This window comes from Leptodactylus fuscus, chromosome 4 (genome assembly GCF_031893055.1).
Source record: "Leptodactylus fuscus isolate aLepFus1 chromosome 4, aLepFus1.hap2, whole genome shotgun sequence".
Lineage (NCBI taxonomy): Eukaryota > Metazoa > Chordata > Amphibia > Anura > Leptodactylidae > Leptodactylus > Leptodactylus fuscus.
The window spans coordinates 26533846-26554731 of NC_134268.1; the positions used below are offsets into that span (position 1 = coordinate 26533846).

General features: G+C 45.9%; 1 protein-coding gene across 1 annotated transcript in view; it reads right to left on the reverse strand.

Moving 5' to 3' along the window:
* Positions 1 to 20886, reverse strand: part of LOC142201125 (fibrocystin-L-like) — a 152763-nt gene that overhangs the window by 128504 nt on the left and 3373 nt on the right. The window contains exons 2-9 of the mRNA XM_075271950.1: positions 18196 to 18277; positions 16346 to 16426; positions 14709 to 14850; positions 13735 to 13810; positions 12014 to 12077; positions 9423 to 9516; positions 6048 to 6101; positions 5749 to 5822 (exon numbers count right to left, since the gene is read on the reverse strand). Of these exons, the coding sequence (XP_075128051.1) occupies positions 5749 to 5822; positions 6048 to 6101; positions 9423 to 9516; positions 12014 to 12077; positions 13735 to 13810; positions 14709 to 14850; positions 16346 to 16426; positions 18196 to 18244 (634 nt within the window). The 5' untranslated portion in view covers positions 18245 to 18277. The remainder of the gene's footprint in view (positions 1 to 5748; positions 5823 to 6047; positions 6102 to 9422; positions 9517 to 12013; positions 12078 to 13734; positions 13811 to 14708; positions 14851 to 16345; positions 16427 to 18195; positions 18278 to 20886) is intronic.

A 20886-nucleotide genomic window follows, 5' to 3' on the forward strand; every position in this document is an offset into this window, starting at 1 on the left:
TCTACTGCAGCGACAATAGGAAAGAGTTCGAGTAATGTGAGGTTACGGGTAAAACCGGCCTGTTTCCAAGAAATGGGCCACTCGTCAGCAAACCATTGACCCTGAAAATAAGCTCCAAAGCCAAGACTGCCAGAGGCGTCGGTATGTAAAGAAAGGTCAACATTGTCACACCAGTCTTCTTGCCACACTGACTTGCCATTGAACTGAGCGAGAAAGGAAGACCAAACCCGCAAATCAGACCGGTGTTCGGCCGTAATCCTCACGAAATGGGCAGGGCTAGAAATTCCCGCCGTCGCTTGCGCCAAGCGCCGACAAAATATTCTCCCCATAGGGATGATGCGACATGCGAAATTAAGCTTACCGAGGACAGACTGCAATTGGCGCAACCGAACTTTCCTGTAAGCTACCAACTGATCCACCTCCTTGCGTAACACCTCAACCTTATCCATAGGCAATCTACATTCCATAGCAATGGAATCGATCTCTATGCCCAGGAATTTAAGGTTGGTGGTCGGTCCCTCCGTCTTTTCAGGAGACAGAGGTATGCCAAAACGGCGGGCTACGTGCTGTAATGTAGAAAGAAGGACCGAGCACACCTGAGAACCTGCCGGACCAATACACAAAAAATCGTCTAGGTAATGTAAAACAGAGTGTAACTTGGACTCCTCTCTGACGACCCACTCAACAAATGTGGCAAAACGCTCAAAATAAGAACACGATATTGCGCAACCCATCGGGAGGCACCTATCTACATAGTAAGAGCCCTCCCAATGGAAACCCAGTAAAAATAAACTGTCAGGGTGAATAGGAAGGAGGCGAAATGCAGATTCCAACGTCCGCTTTGGCCATAAGGGCCCCAGGACCGCAGCGTCTCACCCAATCCACCGCCCTGTCAAATGACACATATGACACAGAGCACAACTCCTCGTCAATACCGTCATTAACGGACAATCCCTTAGGGAACGACAGGTGGTGGATCAGGCGAAATCTATTCGCCTCCTTCTTGGGAACGACACCTAAAGGCGAAATATGAAGATTCCGGAAAGGAGGAACAGCAAAGGGCCCTGCAATCCGACCAAGTGACAGCTCTTTATCTAGCTTCTCAGACACCACTTCAGGACGCATGCGAGCCGACTTCAGATTACGATAACATGGTACAGAAAACGGAACCTCAGAGGGGATGACAAAACCGTCCCTAAACCCGTCCAACAAAAACTGAGCCGTGCATCGATCAGGATAACTATTTAGATAGGGAAGCATCGGGTCTAGCTGAACCGGTGTCATCCCTTTTCGTAACGGCATCAGACTGCTTTGCTCTAAGTTTTTTAAAACAGTGTGACCCTGCATGCGATCCCCCACAATGAGAGCATTCGTGTTTAAAGCGGCAGGTGCTGCCGAACCGGCACTGACCTTCATTGAATTGCCAACAATAACCGGGACGTTGCACAGCGGAGGACGCCTGTCCCGAAGAAGGCACCCCTGCACCGGATCGAAATGGCTGAGGCGGTAACCTGGCAGCCACCATGAGACTCATCCACAAATTAATGTCTTTGTGATCCCACCGGATTGAAGGCCGGACCGCCTTCCTCTGACGAAACTGCTCGTCATATCGAATCCATGCGGTCCCGCCATAAACCCGGTAGGCCTCACCTATAGATTCCTCATAGCAGAATAAAGCCGAACAGTGCTGAGGGGCCTTCTCACCTATGATACTGGCCAATATGTGAAATGCCTGTAACCAATTTGCGAAAGTACGCGGTATCAAGCGATACCGGCGTCTTTCTTCCTCCTCTTTCTTGGACTCAGTGAGTTTGACTCTGTCTAAATTGAACTTCTCAAGAGGCAAAAGAGAAAATATCTCCACATATTCATCCTTCCATATCCTCTCTCTAACCTCCAGCTTAACATGCGCCCCTAAGGGGCCACTGAAACAAAGGTAGATCTCGCCCTTCGCTGCATCATCTAATCTGACCGGATCAACCGCCACCTCACCCTGCGACGTCCCCGCCGTCTCAGCGCCAGCAACAATCGGCACAAGAGGCGAAGGTGCAGGAACAGCCGCAGGAGGAGGGGCCGGGGCCGGAGTAACCCAAGCAGAAGCAGGAGATGGAGAACTAACTGTTGGTACATAACTATCAATAAACTGCCTCACACTAGCAAATAGGGTAGACAAAGGGTCCGGGGAGGGGGAATAATTAGCTGAAGGGCAAGAAGGGTTCAGGGAGGGGAGAAGCCCTGACCGCAAAGAAAGAAGGGGGTGGTGTGACTCACCAGGCTGGCTCCGGTGGAGCGCCGAGGCAGCCGCAGCTCCGGATTCGTCTGGAACGTGGCCCAAATCCCGGTAGTCGACCTCATCATCAGAGGAGGAAGGAGGAGACCTGGTGTGATGATGGTGGGAGGCACGGCGGCCGCCGCGGACAGGTCTGTGAAGATCTGGCTCCTGGAGCGTGGCCGTAGTGGACCGCTGTGGGTGACGATGCTGAAGCTCAGATGCCGGATCCTGATGGGCAGCAGGCAGTGTAGAGGAGCGCTGGTCAGCTGGCACTGGGGACAATGCAGGCCGAGACTCCGCCCCCCGTGGGCGAGCCGCTGCACGAGATTTCTTTGCAGCCCTTCTCTTAATCCTTTGGCTTGGGCCTGCAGAGGGTCGGGATGTGGAGGGAGAGCGCTCTGGAAGGCGGAGCTCGCGATCCTGAGGCTCCGCCTCCGTAGCCATGGCGTCAGATCGGCGTCTTCCGGTGGGCGGGGCCAGAATTGCAGAAGGCCCGGCTGCATCGCGAGATCCCGACGCAGCCGCTGACGTCACCACGCCGGGAGTAGGAGGGGCTGAAGCAGCTAGGCCGGAGACCACCGCGGAGGTAGGGGAGCCATGGCGCCGTGCGGATGGATTCCGCCGGCTCCGCACTGTCTCACCTCGGGAGGTCTGCGCATCGGAGACAGCTGCAGGAGGCGGCGGGTCCCTTGAGGGGCTCCGGGCACGGCGCCGACGCTTCGGAGAGGCAGATGGGCTGAGGCGCTGCGGCGGTCGTGACGGCCTGGCGGGTCTGGATGAAGCAGCCGGAGGGGGCACCGCTGGAGGGGACGAGACATCAGGAGGTGAATCAGGCAAGGCCGCTATCAAAGTGCTGCGCAGCCAAGCCGCTCCATGAAGGGCAGAGAGACGCCGGATGGAGTCCTGCAGGATTTGTTCGTCCGACATGACAGCGCTGGGGAAAGTTCCAGGTGAGGAGTGAACAAGGGGCTGGGAAGGGACAAACACTAAATAGCCCCCCTTATGGTAAACAAACCCACCCCTGACCGGCCACTAACCCCAAACAAACCCACTCCCGCCAAAATATTAACCCCTGTAGCAAAACCTATACCTGCATGACTTGCAAAATCCCTGTCATGCGGGCCTATGCTGAATGCTCCAGCTCCGGCCCTTCCTTTCCCTCATGTTCTTCAGAGGATTCCGCCTGAAAACTCTGAATAAAATGAATGGGAGGCAAAAAATACACCTGACGGAATTTCCTGATGGAATTGCGCTGTGGAATTTGTCCCTGCCCAATAAAGGCAAAACGCAGTGGCACGCTTCTCCAAATTCCACAACAGAATCTGCTTCGGTTTGTGACATGCAGAAAAATCTGCTTCAAATTTCTACGTGTGAACAATCACTATGATAAAGTCTAAGGCTAAGGCCATACAGGCTGTAAATGCAGCGCTAAAGCGCTGCGGAAAGAACCTCTGTGTGAACGCACTGCGTTTCTTTCCGCAGCGCTGTGAACAGAAAGTTTGCGGAGTTTTCCTCTTTGGACTTTCTGTTACAATTATATCTATGGGAAAGCCGTCGGCATTTACGTAGATATAATTGACATGCTGCGATTTGCAGCGATTTGTCCCCAGTTTCATGTCCCCCCATCTCTGCCCCCAAATTCATGTCCCCCATCTCTGCCCCCAGATTCATGTCCCCCAATGTCTGCCCCCAGATTCATGTCCCCCATCATTGCCCCCAGATTGATGTCCCCCCATCTCTGCCCCCAGATTCATGTCCCCCATCTCTGCCCCCAGATTGATGTCCCCCATCTCTGCCCCCAGATTCATGTCCCCACATCTCTGCCCCCAGATTCATGTCCCCCCAATCTCTGCCCCCAGATTCATGTCCCCCCATCTCTGCCCCCAGATTCATGTCCCCTCATCTCTGCCCCCAGATTCATGTCCCCCCCATCTCTACCCCCAGATTCATGTCCCCCAATCTCTGCCCCCAGATTCATGTCCCTGCATCTTTGCCCCCAGATTCATGTCCCACAATCTCTGCCCCCAGATTCATATCCCCCCATCTCTGCCCCAGATTGATGTCCCCCATCTCTGCCCCCAGATTCATGTCCCCCCATCTCTGCCCCCAGATTCATGTCCCCTCATCTCTGCCCCAGATTCATGTTCCCCCCATCTCTGCCCCCAGATTCATGTCCCCCATCTCTGACCCCAGATTCATGTCCCCCATTTCTTCCCCCAGAATCATGTCCCCCATCTCTGCCCCCAGATTCATGTCCCCTCATCTCTGCCCCAGATTCATGTTCCCCCCATCTCTGCCCCCAGATTCATGTCCCCCATCTCTGACCCCAGATTCATGTCCCCCATTTCTTCCCCCAGAATCATGTCCCCCATCTCTGCCCCCAGATTCATGTCCCCCCACCTCTGCCCCCAGATTCATGTCCCCCCGTCTCTGCCCCCAGATTCATGTCCCCACATCTCTGCCCCCAGATTCATGTCCCCCCAATCTCTGCCCCCAGATTTATGTCCCCCCAATCTCTGCCCCCAGATTTATGTCCCCCCATCTCTGCCCCCAGATTCATGTTCCCTCATCTCTGCCCCCAGATTCATGTCCCCCCATCTCTGCCCCCAGATTCATGTCCCCCAATCTCTGCCCCCAGATTCATGTCCCTGCATCTTTGCCCCCAGATTCATGTCCCACAATCTCTGCCCCCAGATTCATGTCCCACATCTCTGCCCACAGTTTCATGTCCCCCCATCTCTGTCCCCAAATTCATGTCCCCCCATCTCTGCCCCCAGATTCATGTCCCACCATCTCTGCCCCCAGATTCATGTCCCCCCATCTCTGCCCCCAAATTCATGTCCCCCCATCTCTGCCCCCAGATTCATGTCCCCCCATCTCTGCCCCCAGATTCATGTCCCCCCATCTCTGCCCCCAAATTCATGTCCCCCCATCTCTGCCCCCAGATTCATGTCCCACCATCTCTGCCCTCAGATTCATGTCCCCCCATCTCTGCCCTCAAATTCATGTCCCCCCATCTATGCCCCCAGATTCATGTCCCCCCACCTCTGCACAGTTTCATGCCGTCCTCCGGACGCAGATCTGAGTTGAAATTGGGACATAAATCCCGCCAACCAGGATCGCGGGACAGGACACCGAAATCGTGAATGTCCCGCAGAAATCGGGACGATTGGGAGGTATGGGTAGAGCCTTGTGCAGAGTTTGTACTTACCACTATATGGTCACCGGATAGAGATATTATCGGTATACCTGAGTTGGGGGCCCACTTGGTCGTGTTTGCCACCCACATGCTGAACCCCTAGTTACACACATATGTGTGTACACACAGTATGTGGGATGATTCACATACTAAAGGCTGCAGTAACCAGGCAGATCCACAGGGTAATAGTGCGGTCCTGCATTTATTTTTGGACTGATAAACAAACTGATTCTGCGATCAGACCACACAGGAATCTACATGAGAATATCCATCTTACCGACATATGTCCCTGTATTGTAGCAGATCATGTAGCCTGTGCCACTGTTTGTATTCTCCAGCTGCAACCCGTACCTAAGAATGGAGATTAGATTATTACACTACAGTCTGTAATATATAAGATGAAGGTTCAATATGATTACATGTGTGTAGCTAGCGCCACCTAGTGTATTAAATTAGTAGAAGTGTTATAGTGACTGTCAATATGCACAAATAAATTTTAAAAAAAATTCTAATTTTTCCTGTAAATCTTATAAAGCAATTGTATTCTTACAAGATATTTTGTTCCACATGACTTACAGAGTATCAGAATTTGGTACAAGCAGGTCACACGGCATTCCCCCGGCATAAACCCTGTGAAATGTGACAAAATCAGAACTAAAAAATCCATTTCATGTAAATATTAATAGAGCCGAAACAGTGTTAGGCGTTTCATGACGCTATAGATCTACATATTGATGACCGATGAACGTGATGTCACACGGCCTTTGATGTGAAAGGGATGAGCGAGGAATACTCAACTTATCTGCTTCAAATAAATGATACTGGGGGTCCCCAATTGTTGGATCCCCCATTGATTTTAAATTAATGACCAATCCTCATCACTTTATAAGTCCCTGAAAACCACTTTAGGCCGGGGTCTCACATGCGGAAACGCAGAGCAAAGTGGATGGGATTTTACCGAATCCCATGCCCACTTTTGCGGTAACAGCCATGTTGCGGACACGCTGTGATTTCTAAAACCGGTGGAGTTTTGGAAATCGCAGAATGTCAATTATACCTATGGAAACACTGGCGGTTTCTCCATAGGTATAATAGAAAGAGAAAGTTTGCAGAGGAAATCTGCGGGAAGAACACTGATGCTTTGCTGCCACGTTTTTTCCCGCAGAGCTTTATTGCTGCGGGACGCCATGTGGGGCCTTAGGGCCCGTTCCCACGGAGTAACGCGCCGCTCATTTAGACACTTGAACACGTGTCAGAGCGAGGAGCTTCAAAAAAGATCCCATTGACTTCAATGGGTGCCGACTTATGCGCGCTACACATTGAAATCAATGGGTTATAAAGCCTCCCATTGATTTCAATGTGTAGCGTGCATAAGCCGGCACCCACTGAAGTCAATGTGATCTGTTTTGAAGCGCCTCGCTCTGACACGTGTTTACGTGTCTAAATGAGCTACGCGTTACTCCGTGGGAAAGGGGTCCTTAGCCTTAAAGAGGACCTTTTACCATATCCACAAACTCCAACTCTTTACATCCTTTAATAGGTGATGTTCCACAGGCTAGGTCTTCAGTATCAAATCGGTCCAAATCCGATTAGTCTGATAGGTCTGATGCAAGTGAATAGGAGCAGAGTTGCAGATCTAGGCACCACCACTACACTCGCTCCCATGCACTTGCATATGGCCACATCAGCTGATCAGTTCTGGTGTCAGACCAATCTGATACTGAAGACTTATTCTATGGTGACCCTAAGAATTTTTTTTTAGCTTTGGATATTTGTTAAGGTGTTATAACAAAAAACAATATAAATTTGCAATTATAACAAATAAAAGGTAACATGTAATTTTGGCCATGACTTTTCAAAGGCAGGAAGTAAAAAACAAAAAAACAAAAAACTGCTGTGAAGGGAAGTCATCACATTATTTACAGTATATACTGTATGTATGGAAAGGGATTTAAAACATTTTTGTAGTATACTTAACAAGGGAATTTTGGAAATGTCTATTATAAAGCTGCCTCTGAAATTTTCCTTTAATGATGTAATTGAGCATTACTGAGGAAAATCCTTATTCAGCACTCACGTCCGGTACACACTGAATACGGATGACTGTTACATTCAGAGGCAGTTAGGCTGTCAGCAATTAGATCTAGCAGTCAATGCATAAGACTGGGGGGGACTGCGAAGGACGCAGATCTGAGTTGAATACATACGCGACTAATGCAAGGAGCTGTCACAGCTCAGCTCTTTGCTTTGCCGCGGCACTCCGGCTAGTGGATGTGTAAGCGCGATGTGATGATGTCACATCGCGCCTACAACTCTGTTAGTGAAACTGCGGAGAGAGCGGCGGGGGAGTGTTGGAAGGGTGACTATCAGTGTATTTTTGTGTTAAACATTGAGGTGGAACATAATGAAGGGGGTCCATGAAACTGGGGGCAGATGAAGGGAGGGGGAGAGAACGGCATGAAACTGTGCAGAGATGGAGACATGAATTCTGGGGGAAAAGATGGGGGGACATGAATCTGGGGGCAGAGATGGGGGGACATGAATCTGGGGGCAGAGATGGGGGACATGAATCTGGGAGCAGAGATGGGGGACATGAATCTGGGACCAGAGATGGGGACATGAATCTGGGAGCAGAGATGGGGGGACATGAATCTGGGGGCAGAGATGGGGGACATGAATCTGGGAGCAGAGATGGGGACATGAATCTGGGAGCAGAGATGGGGGGACATGAATCTGGGGGCAGAGATGGGGGACATGAATCTGGGAGCAGAGATGGGGGGACATGAATCTGGGGGCAGAGATGGGGGACATGAATCTGGGAGCAGAGATGGAGGGACATGAATCTGGGAGCAGAGATGGAGGGACATGAATCTGGGGGCAGAGATGGGGGGACATGAATCTGGGAGCAGAGATGGGGGGACATGAATCTGGGGGCAGAGATGGGGGGACATGAATCTGGGAGCAGAGATGGAGGGACATGAATCTGGGGGCAGAGATGGAGGGACATGAATCTGGGGGCAGAGATGGGGGGACATGAATCTGGGAGCAGAGATGGGGGGACATGAATCTGGGGGCAGAGATGGGGGGACATGAATCTGGGAGCAGAGATGGAGGGACATGAATCTGGGGGCAGAGATGGGGGGACATGAATCTGGGAGCAGAGATGGGGGGACATGAATCTGGGGGCAGAGATGGGGGGACATGAATCTGGGAGCAGAGATGGAGGGACATGAATCTGGGGGCAGAGATGGGGGACATGAATCTGGGAGCAGAGATGGAGGGACATGAATCTGGGAGCAGAGATGGAGGGACATGAATCTGGGAGCAGAGATGGAGGGACATGAAACTGGGGGCAGAAATGGATGGGACATGAAACTGGCGCAGAGATGGGGGACATGAATATGCAGGCAGAGATGGGGGACATGAAACTGGGGACAGAGATGAGGGGACATGAAACTGGGGGAGAGATGGAGGGGGGACATATAATTTACGGGTGACTGTAGGAGGATTATACTGTGTGCGGGCACATGAAAAATGAATGAGAATGGGTGGAGTCAACATAAAAGTGGGTGGAGGTAAATTTGCCACGGCGTGCATAGCGTGCCACACACTTTGTCGCTCTTTCAGTTCTTCAAAAGTTGGGAGGTATAGATTTTGCACTGGGGCCAGAAGCTTTGAGTTATCTCTCTGGGCTCTAACATAACAGCTGAACACGCTTTCCTTGGCAACACTTGGCAGTTACAGCATCACTAAGGAGAACATCAGAGGCAAAGTTTAAAGTTTGCAAGAGCCCTAAAAATCTGTGATACAAATATGTTTCCCCTTTCACTATGAGTTTAAAAATGTGAAATGACACTTTCCCCTGCTCCACCCTATACTGTCAGTGCTGTTGTCAGACTCCTGTAATTGTACATTCATTTAGCAAACCTGAACATTCCATAAATGACTTGCCTGAGAATCCGAGCGTTATTTCTATTAGACGCCAGATAAGTGTCACTGCCATAGGCATCAGTGTAGATTTTGCCTTTGATTGTTATCAGAGAACCTGAAAAATGAAAGAAAGAAGATGCAGTCATGTAATGGACTTGGACCATCCCAAATACAATATTTGTTTTCAGCCTGAAGCTAAAATTCTGATAACAGGGGTTGCAAAGTTTTAAAGGCGCAAATTTTACCATTTATGACGCTCAGGTCTTAAGGGGGGTTCTGTTGCACTTGTCTGTCATAGAATGAGACTAATAGACTTTAATAGTAATAGAATGACTGATGCAGACGGATCTTCTTCATATTCATCTATTCCTTTGCCTCTAATGTAAAAAACATGATGGCGCTTTCTTCGAAGCTCTCTTCTATCATGAGGTGGTGCAGGTACGTCCTGCTTCTGTCATGTGTTTTACACTATACTGAGTTCACATCTGTGTCACAGTTTCTGTTAGGACTAGGGTTGAGCCGATCTTGACTTTTTAGGATCGATTTTAAAATCCGATTTCCAATCATTTTTCATTCAAACCCGATCTTGATCCCAATGCAAGTCAATGGGATTTTTTTTACTAATCGGAGATCGGATTTTAAAAACAATCCTATTCACTATACAGCATGGAATCTAACAAGTGAATGCTTTAATTGTTAGAATACATGCTGTGTAGTGATTTTTTTTAATCACTAAGTAGTCAGAGGATTTTTTTATTAATCCTCTGGCTACTTAGCCCCCCCTGGTGTCCACTTACCTGCAGAGATGGCTGGTCCGCTGCCCGGTGTTCTCGGTCTTCTTCACCTCGCTGCCCCCTGCCTCCCAGGTTAGGAGAGTGTGGGCGAGTTAGGAGAGTGTGGGTGGGTACTGGGAGGGGAGACGTCACGTCTCCCCACCCTGTACCCGCCCACACTCTCCTAAGCCACAAGCCCCGCCTTCTTCCTAGCTCTTTAACACTAACCTGGGAGGCGGGGGCAGCGAGGCGAAGAAGAAGAATGAGAACACCGGGCACCGGACCAGCCATCTCTGCAGGTAAGTAGCTACTAGAGATGTTAGCTAGTCTCCCATTAGAATGAATGGACGCAGCTGGCACACAGGGGGTTAAGGCTGTGTGCCAGCAGCTTCCATTCATTCCTATGAAACCGCAGCGGAGCCTTCACACTGAGCGTATACTCAGTGTGAAGGCTAACATTGTTAGCATTTCCCACAATGCTTGGCCAGTAGCAAAGCATTATGGAAAATAATCACCGATCTCGATCCCACCTAAAAAGATCGTGTTCAGAATTCCGATCACCGATCGGAATCCGATCTTTTCCGAACACGATCACTCAACCATAGTTAGGACCTACAAGCCTGACTTTTTTGTCTGGTGATTTCACTTAAAATGAACAGACATTTGAGGAACGCCAAATTGATGATGGTGTCCATTATTTTAGCAATCCATTTGTCTATTCTTCTGGTCCTCCGATGGGCCAGAAGAACAGACACCTGATAGCATTCTCTGTCTGCATCAGTAAGGCTAGATGCACATCACCAAGGTGCAAAACAGCCATGACAAAGCACCCGTTTTCACAGATTCCACATACATTTCAATGTATGGAGTGGTCTGGGAAAATGGCCGAAAACAGGACATGATGGACTGTCAAAATAAGTCATGAGAATAGCCCCCATTCACTGACAGTGAAATTTATGCTGACATCTGTGTCATACAGCCAGTTTTCACTGTCATGTGATTTTAGCTTTACTCTATCGCCGTTAAAGTATGTTGTCTCATTCTACGACTGATGAGAGTAATGGACTATAATCAGAGCAGTGTGAACCTTCCCTTCAAGAAAGCAATTTTCAAGACGTATTTGTTGTTGATTTGTCAAAAATCAGGAGTGACTCCACCAATGACCGTATTTTTCGGACTATAAGACGCACTTAGGTTTTAGAGGAGGAAAATAGGGGAAAAAAATTTGAACAAAATGGTAAAATAATTAATATAGTTTATATTTAATTATATTTATTATATATTTAATAGTTTTGCAATAGCTGCAAGGCCACATTGACAGGTGACCCTACAGACCCTACAGAGTGTTTTTTTGCGGGGCCAGATGTACTTTGTAGTTCTACCATTTTGGGGAATGTCTATTGCTTAGATCACCTTTCATTTAAATCAGAGGCAAAATGGTGAAAAAAACCCGGCAGGTTTAGCACTTTTGATTTTGACGTTCACTGTACAGGAAATATATTAGTAGACCGGGTATTTTCGGACACAGGGATTCCTAATGTGTTTGTGTTTTACAGTAATTTTCTAATTTTATATGTATTCTAGGGAAAGGGGGTGATTTAGAACTTTTCTATATTTTATTTAAAGCTTTTTTAACTATTTTATTATTCCCCCCCCCCCCCCCCCCCCCCCCCCTTAGGGGGCTTGAACCTGCAATCATTTGATTGCAAGTCCCATAGACGGCAATACAAGTGTACAGATTTGGGGGGAAAAAGTGCGTCTTATAGTCCGAAAAATATGGTATATAAAAAATTCTAACTCTTGACCATCTGTAACGAATAATAATAAAGCCATAAATACCTGGAGTCCCAGAGACCGGTCCTATACTGGTAATGGATGGGGTGTGGTACTTATAGGCCCGAAACTAGATCATATAAAGACACATTTATGTATGCAAAATAGGTCAAAATAAATCTGCCATTCAACACTTAAACTGTGACGATGTTAAAGGATTATTTTCATCTTGGCAAATTCCTACTGAAGCCGGAATCACTGTCCGCAAATCCAGACAACAAGGGTAGTGCTTACACCAACAGTGTCCCATCCTGTTTCAATAACTCCCATAGAGGTGAATAGGAGCCATGGACAAGACATGGCACTGAGCTAAGGTACAATATTTCCATACCTCTACAATTGCAAAAACAGTGTAACTAAATATCAGTGGCGTAACTAGGAATGACGTTTCAGACCCCCGAGTATAATGATTGGAGGCCCGGGAGAGGTAAGCGAACATAACAAACAGTGTTACTTACCTCTCCACGCTCTGCAAAGGCTTCAGGGCCTACTTGTATGACGTCTAAGATGTCACATGACCGGGGCCTGCATCGTTATGCGTCGCGACGCAGGCCCCCAGTCACATGATGTCCCTGACGTCATTGAAGATAACCGGGAGTGGGGAGCACAGGGATAGGTAAGTAACAGTGTTTATGTTTGTATCCCCCTCTCTGTCTCCGATTATTATACTCTTATACTCTTTTCAGACCCCAGAGTATAATAATTGTTAATGGGTGTCCACAATGGAGCATAATACTGGGTGATGGGGCCACTATGGGGCATAATACTGGGTGATGGGGCCACTATGGAGCATAATACTGGGTGATGGGGCCACTATCGGGCATAATACTGGGTGACGGGGCCACTATGGGGCATAATGCTGTGTGCAGGGGCAACTATGGGGCATAATACTGGGTGATGGGGCCACTATGGGGCATAATACTGAGTGAAGGGGCCACTATGGGGTATAATACTATGTGCAGGGGAAACTATGGGGTATAATACTGTGTGCAGGGGCAACTATGGTGTATAATACTGGGTGATGGGGCCACTATGGGGCATAATACTGAGTGAAAGTGCCACTATGGGGTATAATGCTATGTTCAGGGGCAACTATGGGGTATAATACTGGGTGAAGGGGCCACTATGAGGTATAATGCTGTGTGCAGGGGCAACTATGGGGCATAATAGTGTGCGCAGAAATGCGGGGGGTTGGTCGGGGTCTTCGGAGTCGGTCAGGGGAGGGCCCTTGTCAAAGGTTCGCCACGGGGCCCTGCCATTCCTAGTTACGCCACTAGAGGTGCTGGGTCATCTAAATGTATCAGCCCCAGTTATATGGAAAATCAGGCAAAAAAAAGTATTGTGGGGCACAATGTAAAAGAAAAAAAAATAAAAACAAAAATAAAAAGATAAATATAAAAAAGTATAATAATTTTAAAAAGAACAACATAAATGCCAATACCACATCTACATCACGGGTTCTACCTCTGTCTCCAGCGACACAACACTAGCTCTATCACCAGGAGGGAAAACTATTTCTTAATGTTATTTTAGTAGCACTGTTTACAATAAAATTAAAAAAAAAACCTAAAACTTTTATTGATTTTATTGAAATAAATTAAATAAAAAAAAATGTTATAGCCCTCAAAACCACATGTAGGAATGAGCCCGAAAATGTTTCTGATTTTGAGATGGTTAAATAGACTCAATGTTGGAAGCAAAATTATTAACAAATTGCATTTACATACCTGGAAGGTAAACTTGTAGTTCAGAGTAACACCATCAACACTCAATATCATCTTGTAATTACCTTCCGGCATAGGTCTGCAACACAAGAAATTAGGTTTTATTTTTATTTTTTCAATCAATGGCCTCTACCAAGAAGATTAAAGAAGATCTATCATGCCGCCATTTTTCTAAAATAATAAAAGCTGATAGTTTTGATGCCTTATATATGCTGTTAAGCTCTCTACTGTCATGTGGATGGCGTCTTGCAGAAGCAGGCAAGGTGGAGCTCCAATCATAGATGGACAGTGTCATAGCTCAGAACCACACCCACTTGCCTATTCCTATTTGACAACACTTACCTAACAGCACTAACTACTTGAGAACAGTATGGGCTAGAGAAAAAAATACATCTGTGCCAGAAACAGTGGTGTAGTTCCTATTGAAGGATTTACAGGGGTTGTCCAGGATATATTGCCTGGGGCCACTGACATTAATAATAATAACAATAATAATAATAATAATAATAATAATGTTGGTCCTTAGCTGTGATATTCAGTATTTAGTTATTGGAGCACCATTTCTTTCTATCATTGTTGTCAGTGAGGAAACATTTATGATAAAGCAGTCGGTGTCAGAGCCTGTCCCTGTCCCTATTGCGGCACCTTACCGCTCTTTACCTGCACTTATTGCAAAGCACAGGTTTCAGTCCAAAAAATGGGAAGCCGCAACTGAATGCATCCAGTCGCGCAATCCTCTCCGGATTAGGCCCAACTGAATGGGCCTAGTCCAGAGGAGGGAGTGTCTTCAGGTCGAATTACGAGTCAAAGCGGCCTGAAGAATTAGCACCTTGCTTCTTTTTTCGGGAGCCAGAACAAAACTCCTGAGCGGCTCCCATTGATTTCAATGGGAGCCATCCTTTTGGTCAGGATTTTGAGGTGGATACCGCCTCAATCCTCTGCGTGAACTTACTCTTATAGTTTAAGAGGTGGCGTACCTGGTGGTGCAGGTGATCTGTGTATCACTGTAATCTTGTTCTACATCACATGGGATTGAGAGGGTTGAGGAAACCATCTGGACGCTGTTCCCCACATAGTTACTTCCATCTCCATAATTGGATTGCTTAGTGCTTGCAAAACCTAAAAGAGTGGAGGAAGATAATCAGAGAGGCGACCCTACAAATCTCAATATATGTCTCAAAAATCTCAATAACCAGGGATTTCGTGGGACAAGTTGTATTTTTAATGTCACCGTTTTGGGGTACAGTATAATGTAGTAAAAAAATTATTAATCTTTTGATAGGCGAAAAAAACACCTTTTTTATTAACATTTATAATTTCTGGGGTTTCGTTTTACAGCGCTCTCTGTGTGGTGCTGGGAACAGGTGGATAACATTATGGCAATACCAAATACTTTTACTACTTTTGAAACATAGTCTAAGTATTGCAGAGTTAATGGCTGGCAGAGTACATGCAAGGTCAGAGGACAGGTAAATAGTCAGGGCAAGCAGAGTTTGCGCAGAGTGAGAAAGCTGGCAGGAGGTCAGGAAAGTGTCAAGTTTGTCAGAACATAGTCAATGCTGTCAACCTGGAACAGACTGGGGTCAACAACAGGTAGTCAGAAGATAATGGCAGCAGAGAGGGAAAATGTCAGGGAACACGCCAAGGTCAAACACAGTCAATCATAAACACACCTTTGTAGGAATACTAGCAGGCCGGGAACCTAATTGGCAGGGTTTGGCTACAGAAGGATTTCTGGTAGGCAACTTTTCGATCACCGATAGACCTTTTTCAAGCCAAATCAGATGATATGCAGGCAGATCAGAGCATGGCACCAAAGTGTCATCATGTGTATTCTGCAAACTCTTATCTGGTTCATCTGCAAAGTTGTTACTATCGGCTTTTGCTCAGCACTTGGCTGTTGCTTCATTTACGGCTTGAGCCTGAGGCCCCACGTTGTGAACATGCTACAGCCCAAAAAAAATGCTGCATTTTACAGTACCTGCAAAGTGGAAGGGATTCTGGCTAATCCCATCCACACATCGAGGAAAAAATCTGCAGCGGAAAAGTGTTTTTTTCTGAATTTATTTTATATTTTACTGCATTTCACTATATGGGGCCCTAACCTAAGACTAAAGCCCCATGTTGCAGAAACGTAGCGTTTTTTTTTGTTGCAGATTTAACTGCATTCTTTTGAGCCAAAAGTCAGGGGGCATTCACATGGAGTAACGTGGCGTTGATTCTGACACGATAACTCGCGTACGAATCAGCGCTGCAAAACAGAATGCTATTGATTTTAACCCATTGATTTCAATGTGTTACGCACGTTAAACGGAACCCATTTAAGTCAATGGCATTCTGTTTTGCAGCGCTGATTCGTACGTGAGTTATCATGTCAGAATCAACGCCGCGTTACTCCGTGTGAATGCCCCCTTAGGGAGTGACTTCAAAAGGAATGGAAAACATACAGGACGCTCTGAGACGTTAAATACACTTTGGTTAAATACACTTTGGAAAAAAAAAAAAAAACGCAGCAAAATCTGCAACAAAAACGCTGAGTTTCTGCAACACGGGGCCTTAACCTAAGTTTTCTTGATATGGTTAGTATAATTAGTAGAGTATAGATTGTACCCACCTCGACCTCGGATTGTAATTCTTGTTGCTCCATTCACACTACCATAAGTTGGACTAACACTGTTGACGGAGACTTGACCATCTGCAAAGAAAAAAGTTGAAAAGTGAGACCAACTTGTCTTACCTTTTTTTTTTATCGTTCTGTCTGACCTAGAGAGAAATCAAGTTTTTACGTTTTCACTTTTTTTAGCAGTTTTATGCAATTATTTGTGCTGGAATTTAGTTGTAAAGTGTAATAACAATGGTCAGGGAATTTTTGTTCTTTTTCATAGTCAGCAAGGGTGCAATGGAATTTTTGTATAGTATGTCATTTAAGGGGCCTAGAGAAAATATATATGGCATATGTAATAGTATCATATAGATGTGTCCTCATTAACTTAGGTCAAATTTGGTTAAAGAGCACATTTTTCTTATGAAAAAAATTTCAATACAATAATTTGACACAAAAGCAAAACCCCAGGCTGCAATTCACAAAAAAGATATAGGACAGGCATCTTGAGGTACAGGTTCTCATTTGCATTGTAGTTTTCTATTATCACAGCAACCATCCTACATTAACCCCACCACTCACTAGATCATATTGACTTAGAGTGGTGGACCATTGGGTTCTATCATTTGGATGGAAGGATAGTGCTATGTGTGTAATTTCCCCTCTATCTACAGCCTACATGATCTGTCCTACTTGATAATTTGGAGACTTTCCCCTATCTACTGTCTAATCTTCCATGTACATCCCATCCCCTGCTGTATCTCTAAGAGAAGGGGTGAAAGTGCAAAGAGGAGCAATCACAGCCAGAAACAGAGTGCTCTTCAATTTATAACAGATTCATCAGAACTGCCAGCTATGTGAAGGAGTTACATAAGGAAGTATATTAACAATCATGCCCCATGAAAAAAATCAATGCCACGATTTCCGATAAATGCCTACATTTCTACTGTATAAAGTCTATTCTCTCTGGGTTGATAGGTCCAATAAATACCTATCAAGCTGGGTTTCTTAGGTAGAGTTGATCTTTGGCGCTGTTAACCCTTTCCCTTTTTCCTTTGTGCATTGTTTCTATGTTATACTATGTACATTTTGCACTAGTGACTGCTTATACTAATGTCACTTTTCTACCTGTACATTGTTCTTTTTTCTTTTATACAATAAATACTTTTGAAACTAAAGGGGTTCTCTGGCCAGTAAAAGAAATGGCTAAAAAATTGCTCAGAATATTTACGTCAAGGATTCCTCAGTGCTCTCATTCCAGTGTTTCCCAAGTCCCTCCATTCCATTTTATAAACCTGACAACCCCAGCAGCCATATTTTCCAATTCTCTAATAGGCATTGGTGTGTGAGTGTGGTAAATCCCAGGCAAATCTAATGCTGCCTACCCCCTGGAGGAATAGTATATTCCATTATGTCCACTTATCTATGAAAGGAGAGCGAAGGGGGAGGGGGGGTTTTGCTGTTCTTATGCATACGCAATATTTATTGCATCCTATTGAGAATGCTGGATAACCTGTGAAATTAATAATGTGCATGATTGGATTGGAAAAGATCGGATACCAATCGGCGATCAAGCAAATTTCACGATCGGGATTGGCTGGAAAATGATGGGTAATCGGATTTTAAAATCAATCCTGAAATCTCAAGATCGACTCAACCCCACTGTGTACATAATATACAATTAGGGTTGAGCGATCGGGATCGGAAAAGACCAGATCCCAATCGGCGATCGAGCAAATTTCATGATCGGCTGGAAAATGATCGACAAATCGGATTTTAAAATCGATCTTGAAATCTCAAGATCGGCTTAACCCCATATATCAGTAACATTAATGTATTCTGGAGTACTTAAAGTTACTTACGTGTGATATGCATGGAGGCACAAAGGAGGAGAATTACCGACAGAAACATGGTGGCAGCAGTGAGTGCCTGCCCCTAGCCGGGCTGCAGATAAAACAAATGGGAAACCGTCAGCATTACATGTAATATAATTCATCATTTAGAGGCTAAATACAAATTCAGCATCATTCCAAACATCATTAAAGGGGTCGTCCAACTTCATCTTCTCAGGATGTTCATTGGTCCCATAGCCATGCTATAGATCGGCCCCTTTCTTTGTATCGTGGCCATGTAATCAATGATCATGATGTCACCATCAGGGTGCACCCATTTTTTGAACAATTTGGAATATTCGGGACAAACCCAGATCATTACAAACCAATTTGCCCATCAATGGAAGCTGAATAGGATGGGTGGAGGCAGGATTTAACCTTTGTATACTCAGCTGAGTGCGGCAATGTGGGGCTCACATCTAAGTCTCTGCCAGGGTATTGCAATAGAGATGGGTCCGATATCACTTCTTACCCTGCTGGATGTATAGTAACTGGGCTGACACTATACAGTATATCACTGACTTTATTCTGGGGAATTGTCACCTATCATAGTTCTAAACATTACTGAGGTGGGAATACAAGTCTTGCGAAGGCTCCTGAGAGAATGAATAAGCAATATATGGATACATTTATCCGTACCCCGACCCCAAGATTCTCCATCACACCGGCAAAATGAGCAGCCAAGATTTTTGATATTTTTTTTTCTTTCACAATGTACATTTTTCCATATCAGTATGTCTTTTTGAAACATGGGATGGAAATCCATGCTAACACGGGGAGAACATACAAACTCTGTGCAGATGTTTTTTTTGCCCTTGATGGGATTTGAACACCAGGACCCCAGTGCTGCAGGGCTGCGGTGTTAACCACTGAGCCACCGTGTGCCCCGTTTGATAAAAGTTTTTATAGTTTGTGTTCATCAGGTAGATTGGTAAATACAATGAAACTTCTATTAGATCTATTGGTCTCCTTTAAAATCAGAACCACTAATGTCTCTCTCATTCGAAGTTGAGGATCTCCATTCCCAACATTGCATGAATAATTAAATATATCCAGTAAAATTCCAAGAGCTCAAGTCCTTTGACTTCTTCACTTCTGCTCTGCACTTGCCTCTCTGAGAATGGTTTCACTACCAGCAGATAGCCCCACTTCATGGCTACCTTGTTTGGGGCTCCACAGGTTTCCAGCCCTTCTGTTGTTGAGAGGTTGTGTTGTGCAAGCACCTCTATGAAAGGTCTGATTTCAGACATTTATTGACTATTGTCCTCTCCGGAGGAACGTGTTTCCCTGACTCACAAATACATGACTCACTGGACTGAGGCTTTGGGTAAGCAGATCTTACCAGCCCAATGACAGATAATATGGTGCTGTGCAGCTAAATCTTCTACATGCATATCTGTCCGTGAGACTCAATATAAGACTCTGATATACTGATACCATACCCCAGTTCTTCTCCATACTCTTAATCCTAATGTCCCATCCCCCCCTCATGCTCAAGATGCCCTTCAGAGGAGGGAACGCTACTCCATATCTTTTGGGGCTGCCTTTTGATCCGACCCTACTGGTTAGAAGTTAAAGGGATCCTATCTTTCAAATACTTTTTTTTCTGAGTAACACGTCGAAATGGCCTTAAGAAAGGCTATTCTTCTCCTACCTTTCATTATCTTCTCTGCACTGCCGTTTTGTAGGAATCCCGGTTTTTGTCGGTATGAAAATGAGCTCTCTCGCAGCACTGGGGGCAGGCCCCAGCGCTCAAACAGCCCGAGGCCTAGAAGTCTGAAACCCGCACCGGAAGAAGAGGATGAAGAGGATGTTGCTGACGAAGATGGAGGCGACTCTGGAGAGAGCTCTCTCGCAGCATTGGGGACGCCTCCAGTGCTGTTTGAGCAATGGTGCCTGCCCCCAGTGCTGCAAGAAAACTCATTTGCATACTGACAAAAACCTGGATTACTATGGAACGGCGGCACGGAGAAGACAACGAAAGGTAGGAGAAGAATAGCCTTTCTTAAGGCTATTCCGACGTGTTACTCAGAAAAAAAAGTGTTTGAAAGATAGGATCCCTTTAAGGTCATGACTTTTACTCCAAGGTGTCCCACTTGATCCCCTAGTGTATCTTCTCAATCTACTACCCAGACATCTAGGGAAAAAGTCATCTAAATTGTTCTTTTATATATGCACTGTAGCTAAGATTGGAAGAATACTCAGCCTCTCACGGGCCCAGCCGTGGTGGCTCGTATTATAGATGTTAGGAGTTTGGAGTATCTCATTGCTACATTTAACAACACAGTCGAGGCCTTCCTGTACATTTGGTCTCTGTGTGATACATAGCATATCCTCCATGGTCTCTGATCCACCCCCCATCTTGTTGTTGCCCATGTCTTGATTGTCTGTTCCTGTCTATGTCTAGACTTGGTATTGAGGATGGTTTAATTACCTATTTCTATGTTACGACTCCTAATTTTTCCATGTGTTTTTGTACTGTTTATGATAACATTCAAAATTCAATAAAATTTTGTTTAAAAATATATCCAGTAATACAGAATTTTTCCATATTGGAAGAATGCTTATCAAGAAAGCCCCTCACAACTGGGAGAATATTACTTGAACTAGTATCTGGTGTGTAATAGTGCACACTTTTTTGATCTTCTTCCAACACATTGG